The sequence below is a fragment of the Cavia porcellus genome, unplaced genomic scaffold, assembly GCF_034190915.1.
Source record: "Cavia porcellus strain 051 isolate PalLab524CR breed Dunkin Hartley unplaced genomic scaffold, mCavPor4.1 scaffold_17, whole genome shotgun sequence".
NCBI classification, from domain to species: domain Eukaryota; kingdom Metazoa; phylum Chordata; class Mammalia; order Rodentia; family Caviidae; genus Cavia; species Cavia porcellus.
Window position 1 is genome coordinate 73,905,651 of NW_026947500.1, and position 18,936 is coordinate 73,924,586.

Below are 18,936 nucleotides of genomic sequence, written 5' to 3' on the forward strand. Positions count from 1 at the left end.
GGGCTGGGTAGGTGCTGCAGAAGTGTTCGCCTAGTGAATAAATGGACGAGAAGAAGCTTCTCTACCCCTACCCCAGGGGTCTGGAGGCCTGCAGCCCAGGCTCACTTCGCAGATCAGTCTGCGGGAGCCCCGGGTCAGCGCTCAGATGGGGTGGGCTGTCAGGGTTCAGCGGCTTCCTTACCACCGGCAGAGAGCTGTGGGTGACAGGGTGCGCAACCTAGGGACAGAGTCGGACACCGGCACCCTGGTCCGTTGCGTGGGGCCCGGACAGAGGAGGGGAGCCCGGCGCTGGACGTGGGCGAGGCACAAAGGCGGCTCAAGCGCCTCCCTACCCGGGTGGACAGCTCAACAGCATCAGCGCCTGCCTGGCAAGTGCAAGGTCCTGAGTTATAGCCCCGGTACAAAAAAAACTCAGAAGACTTTGTAGCTCCCGCACTACAGACAGCGCCTCCCACGCAATACCAAACAGGGACCTGAAGCCGCTTGGTCCCGCCTGGGGCTCAGGACTTGAGTGACCTCAGGCCCCCACCCCTGAACCTAACCCTCGCGAACTGGCCAACCTGGCCGATTCTTAAGCCCCACCCACATCCTGCAAGGCCCTGCCTTTCTCCAAGTCCCGAAACTTTATTGGCCCTCCCAGACCACGCCTTCTGTTCTGGTCCCGCCCTATGACGCCCATCATCTGAAGGTCCCGCCCCCGGGTCTGGCCCCTGCCCTTCGAAGCCCCGCCCCTCAGTGAAGCCCCGCCCATGAAACCTGGCCCCGCCCGTCGATGACCCACCCCTCTCCCCCCGCGTTCCAGGCCGTTTGGCTCCGGACTAACAGCTCCACCACCCGCAGGACGGCGCAGGTGAGCTCCAGGCACTCCCAAAGCTTTGCATCCCGGGGCTCTGGCTCACCCTCTCTGGGTCCCGCCCCGCCCCCTCGTCCCGGGCCTGCGGGCTGGGGATGCAGCGGCGGCGAAGAGGGCGCCCTCTAGAGGAGGCGCAGAGAGAGAGCTCGAGACCCCTTGCGCCAGGGTCTCTGCTTCAGGGAGGCCCGGGCTGCGCTCTGGGCATCGACCCTGCGCAGCTGCTCCTGGGGGAGATTCCAGCTTCTGGTTAATGGGGTGTCTAGTGAGCTGAGAGTGGGGTGCAGGGTCAGCGAGGCCTGTGTGTTTCTGCATCCAGATGCACTGGGGGATTCTGGCAACCTGAGCGCCTCCCCACCAGGTGCCATGGCCCCCCCACCTACGCCTGCCCACCCCACCCACCCTACCCTGCACCGCAGCCTCGCTTTCCCTCCTCTGAAGCACCCCAGCTGGCCCTGCACAACAGGGCCCTAGGGATACCCATGACTCAGTCTCTGTCCCCTGGAGAGGTTGGGGTACTTAGCAGGCAACCGGGACAGGCAGAGAAGTAGAAGAGAGGCGATCAGAGCGGGATGGGGGACTCCCCGGGCAGAGGGGAGCCCCGGAGGAGACGCAGGAACCAGCCAGGACGTTCTGGGCAGTATGAAGTGAGACCGGAGGGGTGAGGACCAGAGGGCTCTGCAGCGGGGCCTGGCGAGGAGGGGCCGCCGAGGGCTGGAGGCAGAGTGGGGGAGGGCGTCCGGAGAGCTGCCGGGCCTCCTGCTTGTCCTGTAACTGCACCAGACCCCTGGGTGTAAAACCAGACCTGGATTCCTAAGTTTGTTAGTGATAAGGTTCCTGGCTCTTCGGGAGGTTCCAGTCTATTTCCACTTCCCAGTGACCACTGAGCACCCCAGCAGAGTGACTCTAAGCAGTCCCTAGAGGTTGGACTCACACAGACTGCTCTGAGCTATAATATATAAGCCTGGGCTTCATTTGGTCAGTCAACAAACATGAATTGAACACCTAATTTCATGCTAAACTGAGAGGCAAGGGGAGGATCTGGCCACAGGGTGGTGAACCACCCTGGAAGGTAACATTTTAGAGGAGGGACCCCCTAGGCTCTGGGTTCCTTAAGGGCAGCATCCAGCACAGCCTGGGGCCATGGGCATTGCCTTGACCTTGGACCCCTCTCTCTGACAGCTCTGCCAGCATGGGCAGGGCTACCCCTGAAGAAGACCTGCAGGACGACAAGGACACAGGTACATGCCGGGCTGAGGAGGGCATGGACAGAAGGAAGGGGGGATGGGGTGGGGAACTCCCATCACACACACGCTTGCGTGACTTATCCACAAACGATAAGACCGGATTTGGTGAGTGTGCGGCCTTAGGTGCTGGGAGGCCATCACCAGGCCTCAGTTTACCCCATCTGTAAGCGAAATGGGTATTTGTGGTTCTCCAGGGTCTTAAGGAGGCAGGGACCCCTCTTGGGATCCACATGCACCTACTGTGCAGGCCGGCCAGGACCCCCAGCAGGGCCTTTGGTTTGTTTACGAGCTCCCTAACATCGTGGGCTAGGGATCCCCAGTGCCAGGGTCCCGGGGGGCCCATTAGTCCTCCTCCAGGGCGTTGTTAGGCTGTTTGTCCTCACCCAGGGCTACGGTGACACCCCCATCTCGCCACAGCGTTCACCTGGGAGGTGAGGGCCAACAACGCGGCTTTCCACGAGCAGTTCCTGGAGAAGGGCTTCCTGTGCTGGCGCAGGCGGAAATACCAGGTGGGCCCCACGGTGCCCCGCAATCCAGTCTCCCAGCTTGAGTTTGTGCATCCTGAGTTCTGCCCGGGGCTCGCCTTGGCTCAGGCTTCTCATCACAGGCACCACACCGCATCGCCCCCTTTTCTGAGACAGGGTCTCCTTCTGTAGACCAGGTTGGCGACCCTCCTACCTCAGCCTCCCGATCCTGGGATGACAGGCAGGCAGCACTGTGCTTGACTATGGAGTCCCTTCTTACCAAATCCCTGCTCGTGGTGCCGCCTTTCCTTGGCACTGCCCAGCACACTCTGAGAGTCCAAAATGCACTGTCCCTGAGGGCCCGTAAATCCATCCCAGCTCTACACGACCTCCCTTGGGGGCTTCCTCTTGGGAAATCCTAGGGTCCAAGCCCCGTGGCTCTGTGTCACCAGGAGGCCTCCAGTCATACAGGCTCTGGGCTCCGGGAATTCTGGCCCTGAGGCCCTGCCTTCCAGCAGGGCATCCACCAGTGCTGGCTTGAAGCCTGTGTTTATCACATGCTCCATGGCTGAGCCCAGAATGGCCCCTGGCCGCTCCCAGCAATGCCTTGCCAGACTGGTGGCCCTGCACCTGCGTGCGTGGCCCTGACGCCCGTCCCACCCTGCCGCTCTGATTCCAGACCAACAGAATCCACACGGCCAAGTACAACGTCTTCTCCTTCCTGCCCCTCAACCTGTACGAGCAGTTCCACCGTGTGTCCAACCTCTACTTCCTCCTGATTGTCATCCTTCAGGTGGGCCGGGCCTCAGCAGGGCCTGGGCCTGGGCCTCCCCTCCCCCACCCCGGCCCACCGCCTCCTCCAGAAGCCTCCCTGCCCACCCTGGCGGCAGTAAACTTCGGACCTGGCCACTTCCTCCCGCCCATGTCAGGCTAGCTAGCGGGAGGCAAGGCCACCAGGCGGTTGTGGGCGGTGCGAGGCTGGCCTACAGGACTGGGGATGCAGCAGGGAGGGGTCACTGTGACCCCTGTCCCTGCAGACCATCCCCGAAATTGCCACGCTGCCATGGATCTCCATCTTGCTCCCGCTCCTCTGTCTCCTCTTCATCCGGGCCACCCGTGATCTGATGGATGATATTGTGAGTGGGTTCTGTGGCCAAGCCTCTGGGGGCCGCGGGCCTGAGGAGGTGGCTCTGGCTGTCCCCGAGTCCTGCACCCTGGTGTCCTCTGGCTCTGTGGGCTGCTGATTTTTTTTTTAAACTTTTTATCGGTACGGGGGATCAAACTCATGACCGCCTGCTTGCAAGGCAGGTGCTTATGCCGCTGAGCTAAATCCCCAGCTCCTGAGCTGCTGATTTTAAGTGACCTCTGGGTTTTGGGGTCCCTGGACAGACACCCTGGGGTCAGCCGGTGAGGACTCCTTGCTGTGGTCAGGGTGGGGACAATGTGGGGACGAGGGACACAAGACTACTTCTAACGCCACCCTCGGGGTTCAGGGACGACACAGGAGTGACAATGTCATTAACAACCGGCCCTGCCAGAAGCTCATCAGGAAGAGGTGAGGCCAGGGACAGCCGTGCAGGGACATCTGGGGACACAGAGGCTGGCGGGGGCAGTAGTGACTGCAGAATGGCCTGCGTTCATTAGGTGCCCACGGTCTTCCAGGCCTGGGGTGGGGACAGAGAGGCTCGAGGAGTGTAGAGCTCAGTCACGGGTGGGTGGGGAGGCTGGAAGTACTGGCATGGGGGATCCTTGGGGTCACAGACAGGACATTGGACCCTGGGGTGAGGTACTGGGAAGTGCAAAACCGGGCTGGGCTGCTGGGCTGAGCCTGGCAGAAGCCAAGGCCTGGAGGGGTGGGCGGGTCCTCACCAGGGTCCATGCCCCGCCCCTCCCAGGCCCCCGCCCCGCCCCTCCGAGGCCCCAGCCCCGCCCCCTCCTTACACCTTTCCTCCTGCAGTTTCAAGTGGCGGAAGTGGAAAGACCTGTGCGTTGGGGACATTGTGTGTGTCACCAGAGACAGCATCGTCCCGGTGAGCCGAGGCCGGCCCGGGCACCCCTGACCAGGCTGGGCTCTCCCTACCCCGCCTGCCTCCGCCCTCTGCCATTCCCTCACCTCTGCCGTCCGCGTCCATCCAGGCCGACCTGCTCTTGCTGGCCAGCACGGAGCCCAGCAGCTTGTGCTACCTGGAGACGGCCGACATTGATGGGTACGAAGCTTCGGCCTGGCGGGGCTCGGGGTATTGGGTGCCAGGCCAGGGGGAGCCCCTGTCCCGGCTACGAATGACAAGCTACCAAGCCAGCGCAGGGCATAAGAAGAAAGGCAGAGGAGCCAGGCCTGGTGGCGCCGCACGCCTGTCATCCCAGCACTCTGGGAGGCTGAGGCAGGAGGGCCTTAATTTCAAGTGGGACCTGGACAACTTAGCAAAACTCTGTCTCAAGAGAATGAGAAAAGCCTGGGGTGGGGTGTGGCTAGGGCCATGTGCTGTGTGGCCGTCGGCACGGCCCGCTTCCACTCTGGGCCTCAGCCATCTGGCGACAGCTGGTGCATGGTAGGTGCTAAGCAAAAACCCAGGACCAGGCGTGGCTCGGCTCCCAGGGAATCACAGGGTGCCGCCTTCTTAACTGCCCTCCTTTGTCCTCGGGTCACCAGGGAAACCAACTTGAAGTTCAGACAGGCCCTGGCCGTCACCCACCATGAGCTGGTCTGTTCAAAGACAATGGCGGCCTTCAACGGTAAGGGCCACTGAGTTCACCCGGGGACCTGTGCGTCCCAGCACCTGTGTCTGTCCCTCTGTGAAGGCGTGAGGCCACCCCATGGGTGGTGGCCCAGGAAGTGACTGGTAGAGACTTGGGTGCCCGGCCCACTGGCTCCTCACTGAATCGGCTTCCTTCCCATGAACTCGCCAGCCTTTGGGGTCCAGAAGGTTCTAACAGGCCCACCTGGCCCGACCCGTTTCCTGCCCCTGACCTGAGTGTAAAAGTTGGGGGATTTGCAGCTGGGCATGGTGGTCCACAGTGCCCAAGCAGGAGGACTGCAAATTTGAGCTGAGTCTGGACTTAGTGAGACCTTGGCATGTCTTTTGGTGCCAGGGATCAAACTCATGACCACACACTTGCCAGGCAGACATTTGTGCCGCTGAGCTAAACTCCCAGTCCCCAGACCTTGTTTTAAGATGGAAAAAAAAAAAAAAAAAACCCTTTAAAACGGGCTGGGGATGGAGCTCCATGTTGATGCCTTGGGTTCAACCCCAGTAACAGAAATGCAACAAAAGTTGGGTAATTTTATGTTTTCTTGGCATAATGGGTTTTTTGTTGTTGTTTAGGTTTTGGTTTTGGTTTTGGTTTTGGTTTTTTATCATGAGACCAAGTTGCTCTCATTGGTTTACATACAGAGTTTCTCTGCAGTAATATGTGGGTATATGAAGTGGGCCAGCAAACAGCAGCGCAGGTTAGTGGTCAGTGAGGGTATATGGATGTGGGTGGATGGATGGGGTAGGTGGGGGGATGGATGGATAGGTGGATGGATGAACGAATGGATGGATGGCTGGATGGATAAAAGGGTGGATGGGTGGATGAATGGGTAGGTGGATGGATGGGTGGATGTATGGATGGGTGGGTGGATGGATGGGTGAATGGATTGATGAGTGGATGGATGGATAGATAGGTGGATGGATGGATGGATGGGTGGATGGAGGGGTGGATGGATGGCTGAATGGATGAAAGGGTGAGTGGATGGATGGGTGGATGGATGGGTGGATGCAGGATGGATAGGTGGATGGATGGATGGGTGGATGGATGGGTGGATGGGTGGGTGGATGGATGGATGGGTGGATGGATGGGTGAATTGACTGATGAGTGAGTGGATGGATGGGTGGATAGATGGCTGCCTGGATGAATGGATGAATGGATGGGTGTATGTATGGATGAAAGAGTAGATAGGTGGATGGATGGATGAATGGGTGGATGGATTGATGAGTGGATGGATGGATGGGTGGATGGATGGATAGGTGGATGGATGAATGAATGGATGGCTGGCTGGAGGGATGAAAGGGTGGATGGGTGGATGAATGGGTAGGTGGATGGATGGGTGAATGGACTGATGAATGGGTGGATGGATGGGTGGATGGATAGATGGATGGATGGATGGATGGATGGATGAATGGATGGATTAGTGGGTGGATGGATAGATGAATGGATGGGTGGATGGATGGTTGAAAGGGTAGATGGGTGAATGTATGGATGGGTGAGTGGGTGTATGGAAAGCTAGATAATGGATAGGTAAGTGGATATATGGATGGATGGTGGGTGGGTGGATGGGGTGGATGATTGGGTGGACAGACAGCAGATAGATGAGTGGGTATGTAAATGAATGGGTGGGTGGGTGGGTGTTGACAGATAGATAAGCAGATGGATGGTGGAGTCACTAGTGGATGGGTGGACGGATGGATTGGTAGCTGGTAAATAAGGCTGTGTGAGTGGTTAGTGACGAAAGGGTGGTTCAATGATGGATGGAGTGACATCCCCCACAGCCTTTTCTCTGCCGGGGTCCCAGCCCACACACCGTTGTTATTTGAACTCCCACTGGCCACTCCCTGGACCAGTGTTTGCTGGAACCTGTCTGCTGTGTGACTGTGGATGATGGGGCTGTGGAGGGGCTCAGTACCCCTTAAGAGCAGGTGCTGGATGAGCTCCCTCTAGCGGGCACCCCGCCCTCAGACACTGCTGAGCACCTGGTGCCTGCTCTGCCTCGGGCCTGTCCAGGAGGGGCCTAAAGGAACTGACAAAAGCCGGGGTGGTAGGATGCTCCCCAGTCGGTCGGGGAGGGCGACTCGGAGGTAGGAGTTGTGACCACCAACCCGCCACAGGCACGGTGATGTGCGAGCAGCCCAACAGCCGGATGCACCAGTTCGTGGGAAGCCTGGACTGGAAAGGCAGGCAGTACGGCCTGGACATCAGCAACGTCCTCCTGCGGGGCTCCAGGGTCCGCAACACGGACGCCTGCTACGGGCTGGTCATCTACGCGGGTACGGCGGGGCGGGGCTTCAGGGGCCTGAGCATCCCGGGCCCCCGTGACTTTACTGCTTCTGCCTCTGCCCAAAAATGAAGGAGCTGGGCTGGGAATTTAGCTTAGTGGCCTCAGCGCTTGCCTGGCAAGCCCGAGCTCATGAGTTCAGTCCCCGGCACTGCCAAAAAAAAAAAAAAGTAAAATGGACGAGCTGAACCGGGACTATGATTTTATGTTAGATGAAAAGATGGGCAGATTTAATAAGGGGATGCATGGAGGGAGGGGTGGAGGGGCGGGTGGAGGGGTGGATGGGTGGGTGGAGGAGTGGAGGGAGGGGTGGGTGGAGGGGTGGGTGGGTGGAGGGGTGGGTGGAGGGGTGGATGGAGGGGTGGGTGGGTGGGTGGATGGAGGGGTGGGTGGAGGAGTGGAGGGGTGGGTGGAGGGAGGGGTGGGTGGATGGAGGAGTGGATGGGTGGGTGGGTGGATGGATGGGTGGATGGGCGGGTGGATGGAGGGGTGGATGGGTGGATGGGTGGGTGGGTGGATGGATGGGTGGATGGGCGGGTGGATGGAGGGGTGGATGGGTGGATGGATGGGTGGGTGGATGGATGGGTGGATGGAGGAGTGGATGGGTGGGTGGAGGGGTGGATGGGTGGGTGGATGGAGGGGTGGGTGGAGGGGTGGATGGGTGGGTGGGTGGATGGATGGGTGGATGGGCGGGTGGATGGAGGGGTGGATGGGTGGATGGGTGGGTGGGTGGATGGATGGGTGGATGGGCGGGTGGATGGAGGGGTGGATGGGTGGATGGATGGGTGGGTGGATGGATGGGTGGATGGAGGAGTGGATGGGTGGGTGGAGGGGTGGATGGGTGGGTGGATGGAGGGGTGGGTGGAGGGGTGGATGGGTGGGTGGGTGGATGGGCGGGTGGATGGGCGGGTGGATGGAGGGGTGGGTGGAGGAGTGGATGGAGGGGTGCGTGGAGGAGTGGATGGAGGGGTGGGTGGGTGGGTGGGTGGGTGGATGGATGGGTGGATGGGTGGGTGGAGGGGTGGGTGGGTGGAGGGGTGGGTGGGTGGAGGGATGGAGGGGTGGGTGGGTGGGTGGATGGAGGGGTGGATGGGTGGGTGAATAACGGCAGGATATATGGATGCAATCCCTACAGGTTTTGACACAAAGATCATGAAGAACTGTGGAGACATCCACTTGAAGAGAACCAAGATTGACCTCTTCATGAACAAACTGGTGATATTGGTGAGCTGGGAAGAAGCCCTTGCCTGGGGAGGGCCAGGTCCCTGTGCTCCTGACAGAAGCCCTGGCTGGATTTCGCAGCTCTGTGCAGTCGGACCCTATAGAGAGGTGTTTCAGCCAGAAGAAAAACATTTATTATTGATTGATTGATTGATTGGTCTTTTTTGAGGCAGGGTCTCTCTATGCAGTTCAGGCTTGGAGTTCACTTTGTAGCCCAGGTTGGTCTCCAACTTGCCACAATCCTCCTGCCTCAGCCTCCCAAATCCTGGGATTACAGGCACGCACCAGGCTCCATCATTTTAATTTGCTTGGGTTTTTTTGGTTTTTTTTGGTGCCTAGATTCTTAACTCAGGATTTTGCACTTGTCTGGCAGGTTCTTTGCCACTGAGCTAAATCCCCAGCCCCAGGCTCCCAACATGTTTAACAGTTATTGTAAACTGGGTGTGATGGTGCACAGCTATCATCCAGTCTGGCCAACTTAGTGATGAATAAGATCCTGTCTCTAAAAAAAGGGGGGGGGGCAAAGAGGAGAGAGTGGAGCTCAGTGTGCAGGGCCTGTTCAATCCCAGGGCAAAGAGGAAGGACCAGGAAGGGGTCAGGGACACAGCTCAGTGGCATCAGCGCCTGCCTGGCCAGCACATGGTTCTGAATTCCATTGGTGGTACAAAAAAGAAAGAAAGAAGAAAAGATGAAAGAAAAGGAACGCTGAGCTGTCATCCCAGCACTGGGGAGGCTGAGGCAGGAGGACAATGCGATTTGGAGACCGATCTAGGTTACAAAGTGAGCCCAGCCTGGACTGCGTAGAGACCCTGGCTCAGAAAGCCAAAAAAAAAAAAAAAAAAAAAAAAAAAAAAAAAAAAATCAAAAAAGCAGTCAAACAAAAGCCCAGCAAACACTCTGCCCTTCTCATCGTCAATGTTCCCTTCCCTGGGGGTGTCCCCGCTTTGGAGCACCACCCCAGGCCCTCCCACACCTCCACCTGGCGCCCTGACCACCCATCCTTCCGCCCTTCCGTCTGTCCGCAGATCTTCCTGTTGATAGTGGTCATCTCCATCCTGCTGAGCATGGGGTACTGGCTCCAGATCATCGACCTCAAGAACACCCACCACTACATCCCGGTGGAGCCGGGCACCCAGGGGCAACTCCTGGAGACCTTCCTCGTCTTCTGGGCCTTCCTGATCCTGCTCAGCGTCATGGTCCCCCTGGCCATGTTCATCATGTGAGCTGGCGGTGGCCCCCGACCGTGGCCCCTGTCCGGCGGTGGCCCTGGCCATGGCGTGACCGAGCTGTGCCTTCCAGAACGGAGTTCATCTACCTGGGGAACAGCATGTTCATCAACTGGGACCTGCACATGTACCATGCGCCCCACGACGTGCCCGCCAAGGCCCGCAGCACCAGCCTCAACGACTATCTGGGCCAGGTGCATTACGTGTTCTCCGATAAGACGGGGACCCTCACACAGAATGTCATGAGCTTCAAGAAATGCTGCATCGCCGGCCGAGTCTACGGTGGGCTCCCCGGGTAGAGCCACCCCTGGGGGGAGCAAGGGGCCACCCCTTGCCAAAGACCAGAACCGCCCAGATGCCAGCCACAGATGGCAGCCACCTTGCCCCTAGGTGGTGTCTGAGCATCTGAAGCCTGAGATTAGGGGGGGGGGCGGCGGGACACTGAGTTGGAGCTGAACCCCGAAACTGTGGTGTCTCCCCAGGTCCGGATAACGAGGACGGGATCCCCCCCAAGGTGAGCCCCACCGCTGGCCCCAGGACACTGGACTGAGTGGAATGGGCAGGGACCCTGTTGACCGTGCCTGCCTGGGCCCCCAGGAGAACCCGTACCTGTGGAACACGTTTGCGGACGGGAGGCTGTCATTCTTCAACGAGGAGCTGCTGCGCATAGTGCTGGGCAAGCAGGACAAGGCGGTGCAGGAGTTCTGGCGCCTGCTGGCCATCTGCCACACGGTCATGGTCCAGGAGAAGGACAGTGAGTGCTCGGGGCCTTGGGCCCTCCCAGGCCTGGACCCGCAGAAAGCCTGTCACCAATGGAACGTGGAGGCTGGGGCGTCGGGACTCCTGGAATGTGACCTAGAGGGGGAGTCACACAGAGGGGACCCACGGCCCTGAGGGGGTCCCAGAGGCCCCAGGGACTGGGATCCAACCAGTATTTCTAAGCTCTCTGGGAGGCCGAGCCAGGCCCATTGCAAATTCCAGCCCACCATCGGCAATTTAGTAATTTAGGGAGGTTGGGTCTCAAAAAAACAAGAAAAAAGCCAGGTGTGGCACATGTCAGCAGTTATCAGCATTCTGGAGGCTGAGGCAGGAGGGTACCCATGAGTGAGGCCAGCCTGAACCCTAGAGTAATATTCCCTCTCTCAAAAGTAAGCTAGACAAGCCGGGCGTGGTGGCTCATGCCTGTAAGCCCGGCACTCGGGAGGCTGAGGCAGGAGGGTCGTTTGCGAGCTTGAGACCAGCCTGGGCTACAAAGTGAGCTCAAGGCCAGCCTGGACTACAGAGTGAGAGCCTGTCTCAAAAAGACAAAAAAAAAAAAAAAAAAAAAAAAAAAAACCCAGAAAACTAAACAGACCCGGCTGGGGAGCCCAAAGCAGAGGCTTGCGTTTCTTTCCCCGGCACTGAAAGAAAGAACTAGTAGCCCCTCCTTCTCCCTGTCTCTGTGCCCTCTCTTTGGGGTGCAGCCTCCATGTCCACCAAGCCCCAGCCTCACGGTCCCCACCTCCCCCAGACCAGCTCCTGTACCAGGCTGCATCCCCAGACGAGGAGGCGCTGGTCACCGCGGCCCGGAACTTCGGCTACGTGTTCCTGTCGCGCACACAGGACAGCATCACGGTGGTGGAGCTGGGGGAGGAGCGCACCTACGAGGTCCTGGCCCTCATGGATTTCAACAGCGACCGGAAGTGCATGTCGGTGCTAGGTGAGGCCAGGGCGGCTCCCCGCCCTGGGCTGGGGACGGATGGAGGCTGGGGGCACGTGTGGGCAGCCAGGCCTCTCCCCCAACCAACCCTACAGTTCGGACACCAGAGGGCTCCATCTGCCTGTACACCAAAGGGGCCGACACGGTCATCTTCCAGCGCTTGTACAAGAAAGGCGTGATGGAGTCGAACACAGAAAAAATCTTGACAGTGAGTCGTGGCTTGGGAAAATGGGGATGGACGTGTGAGTGTGTGGACAGGAGAGAGCAGGGAACAGGAAAGATGGGTAGAGAACTGGCTGCAGTTAACCACAGCTAAGCTTGGGGGCTGCCGCCGTGTACAGTTGAGCAGGCTGTGCACTGCTCAAGGCACCTTCCTGCTCCAGCACACACACACACACACACACACACACACACACACACACAGACTGGGAGGGAACTGAAGTCCAAATCAAACTTGCCCAGCCAGGGACTTAGCTCAGTGGCACAAGCACCTGCCTGGCAAGCGTGAGGCTGTGAATTTGATCCCCAGTACAAAAAAAGAATTAATTCCTGATCAAATCAAACTTGCTCAGAGAAGGAGTCTCTCCAACTCATATGACACCCTGTGGATGGGGCGGCTTGGGCTGGGTGTCTGGGGGGACAGCTCCCCAACCCCACCCCAACTCCCAATGGATTTGGGTTCCAGCATGGCCTTTGCAGCTCTCTGTCACCCCTAAGCCTCTCCCCTTTGGTCTGGGCCCCCAGCCAGAGGCTCCCCAAATGCTTTGCTGGGATCCCCAGGGTTCCCTTCTCCTCCCGAAGGAGAGGAGAGCATGGGTCTCTCAGAAAGAGACCCAGAGCCCAGGATGGTATCCACCCCATAGCACAAGGGGGTAAACTGAGGCTCAAGGAAGGCCAGAGAACTGTCTGTCACATAATCCCCCGCCAGGGGAAGGGAGCAACCTGGGGTGACTGTGGCGGGCATTTGACTGGGGACCATCAGCACCCAGGCCACTCTTAGGGTGCATGGGTTCTGGGCCTTTCCGGGAGCCCTGAAGGAGGAGCCCAGAGCTGGGGATGCCCCGCCAGGGAGACGTCCTGGGTAGCTACTGGGAGAGTTAGGATCTTCCACAGAGCTGGGGGTGGTGCTGTAGTCTGTGACCTCAGGCCTGGGAAGGCTGAGGCCCGAGGGTGGCAGTTACTGAAGAGCCCAGTCTGAAGTACACGTGGAGACCCCATCTGGAAAAAGGAACGTAAAAATCAAATCTGCTGCCGGAGGCTCAGGGGGGCTTATTTCTGTCCCCTCGAAGACCTGGAGCCCAGGGGAAGCTGGTGTCTGGAGGGAGTGCCTGCAGGGGAGGAGGCTGGTTCGGGGGCAAGGCTGTGACAGCGCCCGCCGCCCCCCAGGCCTTCACGGAGCAGACCCTGCGCACGCTGTGCGTGGCCTACAAGGAGGTGGAGGAGAGCGTCTACCAGCAGTGGCAGCTGCGGCTCGAGGCGGCCTCCGTGCAGCTGCAGGACCGCGCGCAGGCGCTGCAGCAGGTGTACAGCGACATGGAGCAGGGCCTGCAGGTGGGCGACGCGTGGGGGACCGGCAGTCCCCAGGGCCAGGGACCTCGGAGCTCGGCTCAGTTCCTGCCGCTCCTCCACACCCCCACCCCCAGCTGCTGGGAGTCACAGCCATCGAGGACAAGCTCCAGGACGGGGTCCCCGACACCATCAGTAGTCTCAAGAAGGCGAACATTAAAGTGTGGGTGCTCACGGGAGACAAGCAAGGTGCGACACCTCCCGCCCGGTCCCCTTGGGAGGCTGAGGCTGGAAGCTCTCCAGTTGGAACCCAGGTTGGGTAATTGAATCGTTTAGCTGAATAGGACTCTGTCTCCAAATAAGAAGTGCTGGGGATTTACTTTTTTTTTTTTTTTTTAACCTCTCTTGTGATTTTAAAAGAAATTTAGACATTTTCCGGGTTCTCATAGGTGAGGTGATCCTGGGCCAAAATTACTCCCCAGGGCTGGCCCGCAGCCAGGCTTCAGTCTCAGACTTGGCTGTCATTGGTCAGACTGGGTGACACACCCAGCCTTGAACCAATCACAATGCCAGGGGGAGGAGACTTGGCTGTGATTGGTCAGAACCTAGTGGGGTGGGCGTGGGCCTCCACAGAGGGCCAGTGGGTCGGGTTTTCCAGAGGCTCTGAGCTGGTGTTTTGCAGAAACCGCTGTGAACATTGGGTTTGCGTGTCAGCTGCTGACGGAAAACATGCACATCCTGGAGGCGCGGGATGTGAAGTAAGCAGCTTGCCTGCAGCGCCTGCACCAAGGGGAAACTGAGGCACAGCGAACCGGGCTGGCCCAGGGGAAGACAGGGCAGGGCTGGGTGGCCCCACGCTAAGCCCAGCTCCCCACCCGCTCACAGCATCTTCCTGGACTCCCATGGGGAACGCAGCAGACTGCTGAGGGCCGCCAGGCGCAGCCTGAGGTTCCAGCTGCAGAACGATGTGGCCATGGTGGTCAGCGGGGAGTTCCTGGTCAGTGCGGTCAGCTTGCGGCCTGGCGTGGAGGAGGGGCCCGGGAGAATCGCGGAGGACGCCGGGGACCTCAGATGGCCACACTCAGAGGCCAGACCCCGAGGGTCGTCCCCGGAGGAGTCGTCAGCCTGGGGGCATGGAGGACAGGAAGTGACCCCATCCCTCCTCCCCGCCCCGGCTAGGACCAGCTACTGGTGTCCCTGCGCCAGGAGCCCCGGGTTGTGATCCAGGGAGAGTTGGAGGACGAGGCCAGGCCGGAGACGAATACCATCCGGCGGATTTCCATGATGTGGTCCAGCCTGGGGGCCTCGCTGGCCACGCACCGGTCCAAGCGCAGCAAGCTCCAGCTGAAGCAAGAGAGCCCGGAGGCGCGGCGGGAGCGGGCCTTCGTGGACCTGGCCTCTGGGTGCCAAGCGGTCATCTGCTGTCGGGTGACCCCCAAGCAGAAGGCCCTGATCGTGGCGCTAGTCAAGAAATACCAGCAGGCAGTAACCCTGGCCATCGGGGATGGCGCCAACGACGTCAACATGATCAAGAGTGGGTGGCTGGGGGGGGAGCGGGGCGAGGGCCACGGGGGGGGGGGCGCCCGGGGCTCACCGCGCATGCGCCTCTCCTGCAGCTGCTGACATCGGCGTGGGGCTGGCGGGCCAGGAGGGGACGCAGGCCGTGCAGAACAGCGACTTCGCGCTCGGTCAGTTCTGTTTCCTTCAGCGGCTGCTGCTGGTGCACGGCCGCTGGTCCTACATGCGGGTCTGCAAATTCCTGCGCTATTTCTTCTACAAGACGATGGCCAGCCTGGCGTCCCAGTTCTGGTTCGCCTTCTACACTGGCTTCAGCGCCCAGGTGTGCGGTCGGTCTCTCTCCCTTTCTCGGGGAGTATGGAGCCGGCCGGGCCTTCCGGGACCCCTCCCCAACCTCCTCTCGAACTGGGGAGATAAGTGTGAGCCTGCAAGACTGAGACCCCAGCATCCTAGGAGGCTGAGGGGGGAGGAGGGATGTTTAAAAACTTGGAGACATCTCAGTTTCCTCAGTCATGAGGTTTCTCCAGGCCCGGCTTGCATTGCTTTGCAATCCTCCTGTCTCAGCCTCCCAGAGCGCTGAGATGATAGGGGTGCAGACACCATGCCCAGCTTTCCCCCTGGTTTTTATTTTTCTTTTAATTTGCACTGATCTTTATACAAACTTTGCTTAACCCACTCCTGGTCTCAGCCCACAACCCCAACTGTGACAGTACCTCCTGGTCCCCTGGGGAGCCCTCCCGGCTGCCCACGGGCCTCTGAGCGCCCTCTCTGTCCGCCCCGCACAGCCACTGTATGAAGGGTGGTTCCTGTCGTTGTACAATCTGCTCTACAGCACCTTACCCGTCCTCTACGTGGGGCTCTTCGAGCAGGTGAGCCGAGTCTGGCGCCAGGTTCTGCTGCCTCCTGCCTGGGCCAGGCTCAAGGTCCAGGTGGGTGTGGCCTAATCTAAGCCCCTGCCTGCCCGCTGCGTCCTATCTGCTCCAGCTTGGGTGCCACTGTCTCGCGGGGCCACCTCCTTCTCTTGGTGGGACCTCTAACCCTGCAGTCTGCTCCTCAGCCCTCTGGTCTCTGCTTTCCCTCCAATCCTGAGGGACCCCACTGGGCTGTCCAGAGAACATCCTGGGTGATGGACATGTCCACACCACATTGCCCATTAAGAAGCCCTGGCCAGTCAGGAGCCCTTGAGCATGGAACTGGACTTTACAGTTCATTTTTGGGGGGATGGAGAGAGGACGATTAAAGACAGCCCATCCAGTCCAGGCTGGTCTTGAACTCACTATGTACCCCATCTGGCCTCAAACTTGTATGAATCCTCCTGCCTCAGCCTCCTGAGTGCTGTGATGACAGGTGTGCGCTACGCACCCCGCCCACCCCATTTGGTTTTAATTCATTTCCATCACCACCTGTGGCCAGTGGCCAGTGGGAGTCCAGTCTCCTTTCGGGGTCCCTCTGGCCTTATCCTGGCCCCCGGCCCAAGAGCTCCCCACACCCCTGCCCAGGATGTGAGCGACAAGCAGAGCCTGCAGATGCCTGAGCTGTACGTGGCTGGCCAGAAAGATGAGCTTTTCAACTACTGGGTGTTCTGCAAAGCCATCACCCAGGGCCTGGTCACCTCCCTGGTCAACTTCTTCTTTACTCTGTGGATCATCCGCGACACGGCCGGGCCCAGCAGCCTCAGTGACTACCAGTCCTTTGCAGTGGTGGTGGCCCTGAGCAGCCTGCTGACCATCACCATTGAGGTTCGCCAGGCTGCCTGGTCCCAGCCCGGGGGCGGGGTGGAGCTCAGACCGGCTTCAAGGCCCCCCTTTCCAGCAGCTTCATTTGGGGCTGCTTCGAGACAGGATCTCACTGTGTAGTTCAGCCTGGCCTCGAACACTATGTGGTCCAGGCTGGCCCCAAACCATGGTCATCCTCCTGCCTCAGCCTCCCGAGCGCTAGGATGACAGGCCTGTGCCCCCGTGCCCTGCTGACTCCCGCATCCTGGCCTCCTGGAGGCCCATCCTCAGTCCCTGCCCCCGGCTGACCTCTGTTCCTCCCTGCCCAGATCATGCTGATCGTAAGGTACTGGACCTTCCTGTTCGTGGGGACCGTGCTCCTCAGCCTGGGCTGCTACTTTGTCATGACGTACATCACCCAGAGCCTGTGGCTTTACCGGCTGTTTCCGAAGACATTTCCGTTTCTGTGTGAGCCCCCGGCGCGGGACAGGATAGAGGTGGATGTGGGAAGGACCTTCCCCAGGAAGAGGCAGTGGGAGCCACCTCTGCTGTCCCCTCCCTCCATCCCCAGATGCCCTCCACAATGTGCTGACCAAGGCGTCGCTGCTGCTGGTGCTGCTGCTGAATGTGGTGGTGAGTATCCTGCCCACCCTCGCCTACCGAATCTACCAACACACGGTCAAGGAGCCGCGCTTCAAGGTGAGAGTCTGGGCACGCCCCCCCCCCCCACACACACACATGTGGTGCTTTCAGGGAGGCCGCACTCCCCAGGCGGGGACCACACATCCTGAGGCAGAAGCAACAGGGCAACTCTGGGTTCTCACGCAGACACCATCAGATTCCCACCTCGAATCATCCTGGTTTTGGGAGTGGGGACGGGGGGACAAAAAAACTCTGGAATGGTTTATGCCACAGGGGAGACGACTTGGACATGTCGACAGATGAGGCAGTACCTACAGAGATCCTTCCAGCCCGTGGAATATTACTCAGCCTTAAAAAGGAAGGCCAAGAGAGGCCAAGGCAGGGGGATTGTGAATTTGAGCCAGTCTGTGCCATTTGGCAGGAGCCTGTCTCAAAATATACTGGGAGAATGAGGCAGGATGATCACAAGTTTGAGTTTAGCCTCGGCAATTTAGCATTTTAGACCCTGTCTCAAAAGTAAGGGAAAAGATCAGGGCTAGTTCAGAGTTAGGCTCAAGTGAGGGGCCCTGATTGGCTGACCCATTGAGGGTTGGCACCCTGATTGGCTGGATCAGAGTCCAGTAAGAGAGGGGACTAGTCATCGGCTATTTTGGAATAAAGAGTGAGGACTCTGATTGGCTGGCTCAGAGGCAGGCTCCAAGGAGGGACTCTGATTGGCTGGCTCAGAGGCAGGATCCTCGGAGGGGCTCTTGATTGGCTGGCTCAGAGGCAGTTCCCTGGAGGAGACTGGCTCTACCACAACGAACTAGAACTGGCTCTAAATGTCCCGCAGCGGGAGGCTGATGATCCCGTGGCCCCTTTGCCCTGCAGGAGGAGGCAGAGGTGCCCCCCAGCGAGGAGGTCTCGGAGGAGCCCTTGCCTCTCAGGCGCCAGTCCCGCGTGCGGCGCTCCAGCTACGCCTTCTCCCATTACGAGGGCTACGGGGACCTCATCACGCAGGGCAAGATCCTGCGGAGGCCGCGCAGGGACAGCAGCGACACGAACGTGAACATCTCCGCGGCCCTGCCCTCCGAGGTGGAGGAGCTGCCCTCGGCGCCCCCGGAGCCCAGGAAGATCTCGTTCCTGGCGAACCCGATGCTGCAGCTCAGGTCCAGGGCCACCTCCCAGGACGCCGGCCAGGACCAGTGGACAGGCCCCGGCGGGCAGGGCAGGTGGTTGGAGCCCTCGCTTCCGGAGGCCCCGCTGTCCCAAGAGCGCTCCTGGTCGGTGGCTGAGGCTCAGGCACCAGCCTTGGCGAGGCCATCACTGCCCTGGGGTCAGGGCTCCGGGAGTGGGGCGCCCCCCTTGCAGACCCAGGACTCCCTGAGTGAGCAGGCCATGGAGACCGAGTCCGGGTCCCTGGAGCGGGAGCCCTCCCCGATGGAGTGGCTGCCTGAGTACTTCCAGGAGGTCCCGATGCCACCTCCTCCCGGACAGCCGGCTCTCAACGCCAAGGACAAGGAAGCTGTGCCCTATGCTTTTTCTAATAAACCTAGATCCGCCTGACCTCAGCTTCTTGGGGCTTCTGCCTTAACTTTGGGCCTCTTGTTGGAAGCCAGCCGCGTGGAATCTTTTTTGCTAGTTTTTAGACAGAAAAAAAGAAAACAACCCACTTTTAAGTGTGGCATAGCCACACTCCTATAATCCTAGCACTTGGGAGGCTGAGACAGGAGGGTTGCTGTGAGTTTGAGGCCAGCCTGAGCTGCAGAGTGAATTCGAGGTCAGGCTGGATTACACCGGGAGACCCTGACAAAAAATTTAAAAATGAGCTAAGGGC

General features: G+C 59.6%; 1 protein-coding gene across 5 annotated transcripts; it reads left to right on the top strand.

Annotated features, from left to right (window-relative positions):
- Nucleotides 1–724: 724 nt before the first annotated feature.
- Nucleotides 725–18,670, top strand: Atp8b3 (ATPase phospholipid transporting 8B3). Of its 5 annotated transcripts, none has more exons than XM_063228945.1 (28): nt 725–850; nt 2,033–2,091; nt 2,515–2,606; nt 3,241–3,354; nt 3,599–3,697; nt 4,055–4,116; nt 4,519–4,591; nt 4,698–4,768; nt 5,212–5,294; nt 7,427–7,585; nt 8,729–8,817; nt 9,840–10,033; nt 10,114–10,322; nt 10,523–10,554; nt 10,638–10,794; nt 11,551–11,739; nt 11,835–11,947; nt 13,126–13,290; nt 13,383–13,494; nt 13,928–14,003; nt 14,131–14,242; nt 14,425–14,779; nt 14,862–15,085; nt 15,549–15,632; nt 16,263–16,502; nt 16,808–16,946; nt 17,050–17,177; nt 17,991–18,670. In XM_063228945.1, exons 2-28 carry the CDS (start codon nt 2,043–2,045, stop codon nt 18,663–18,665), a joined length of 4,095 nt encoding a protein of 1,364 aa, XP_063085015.1. In that variant the 5' UTR covers nt 725–850; nt 2,033–2,042; the 3' UTR covers nt 18,666–18,670. The 5 variants fall into 5 exon arrangements, with proteins under 5 accessions (XP_063085015.1, XP_063085016.1, XP_063085017.1 ...); XM_063228946.1 differs by having other exon boundaries at nt 17,050–17,111; XM_063228948.1 differs by having other exon boundaries at nt 727–850; nt 2,485–2,606.
- Nucleotides 18,671–18,936: the final 266 nt, after the last annotated feature.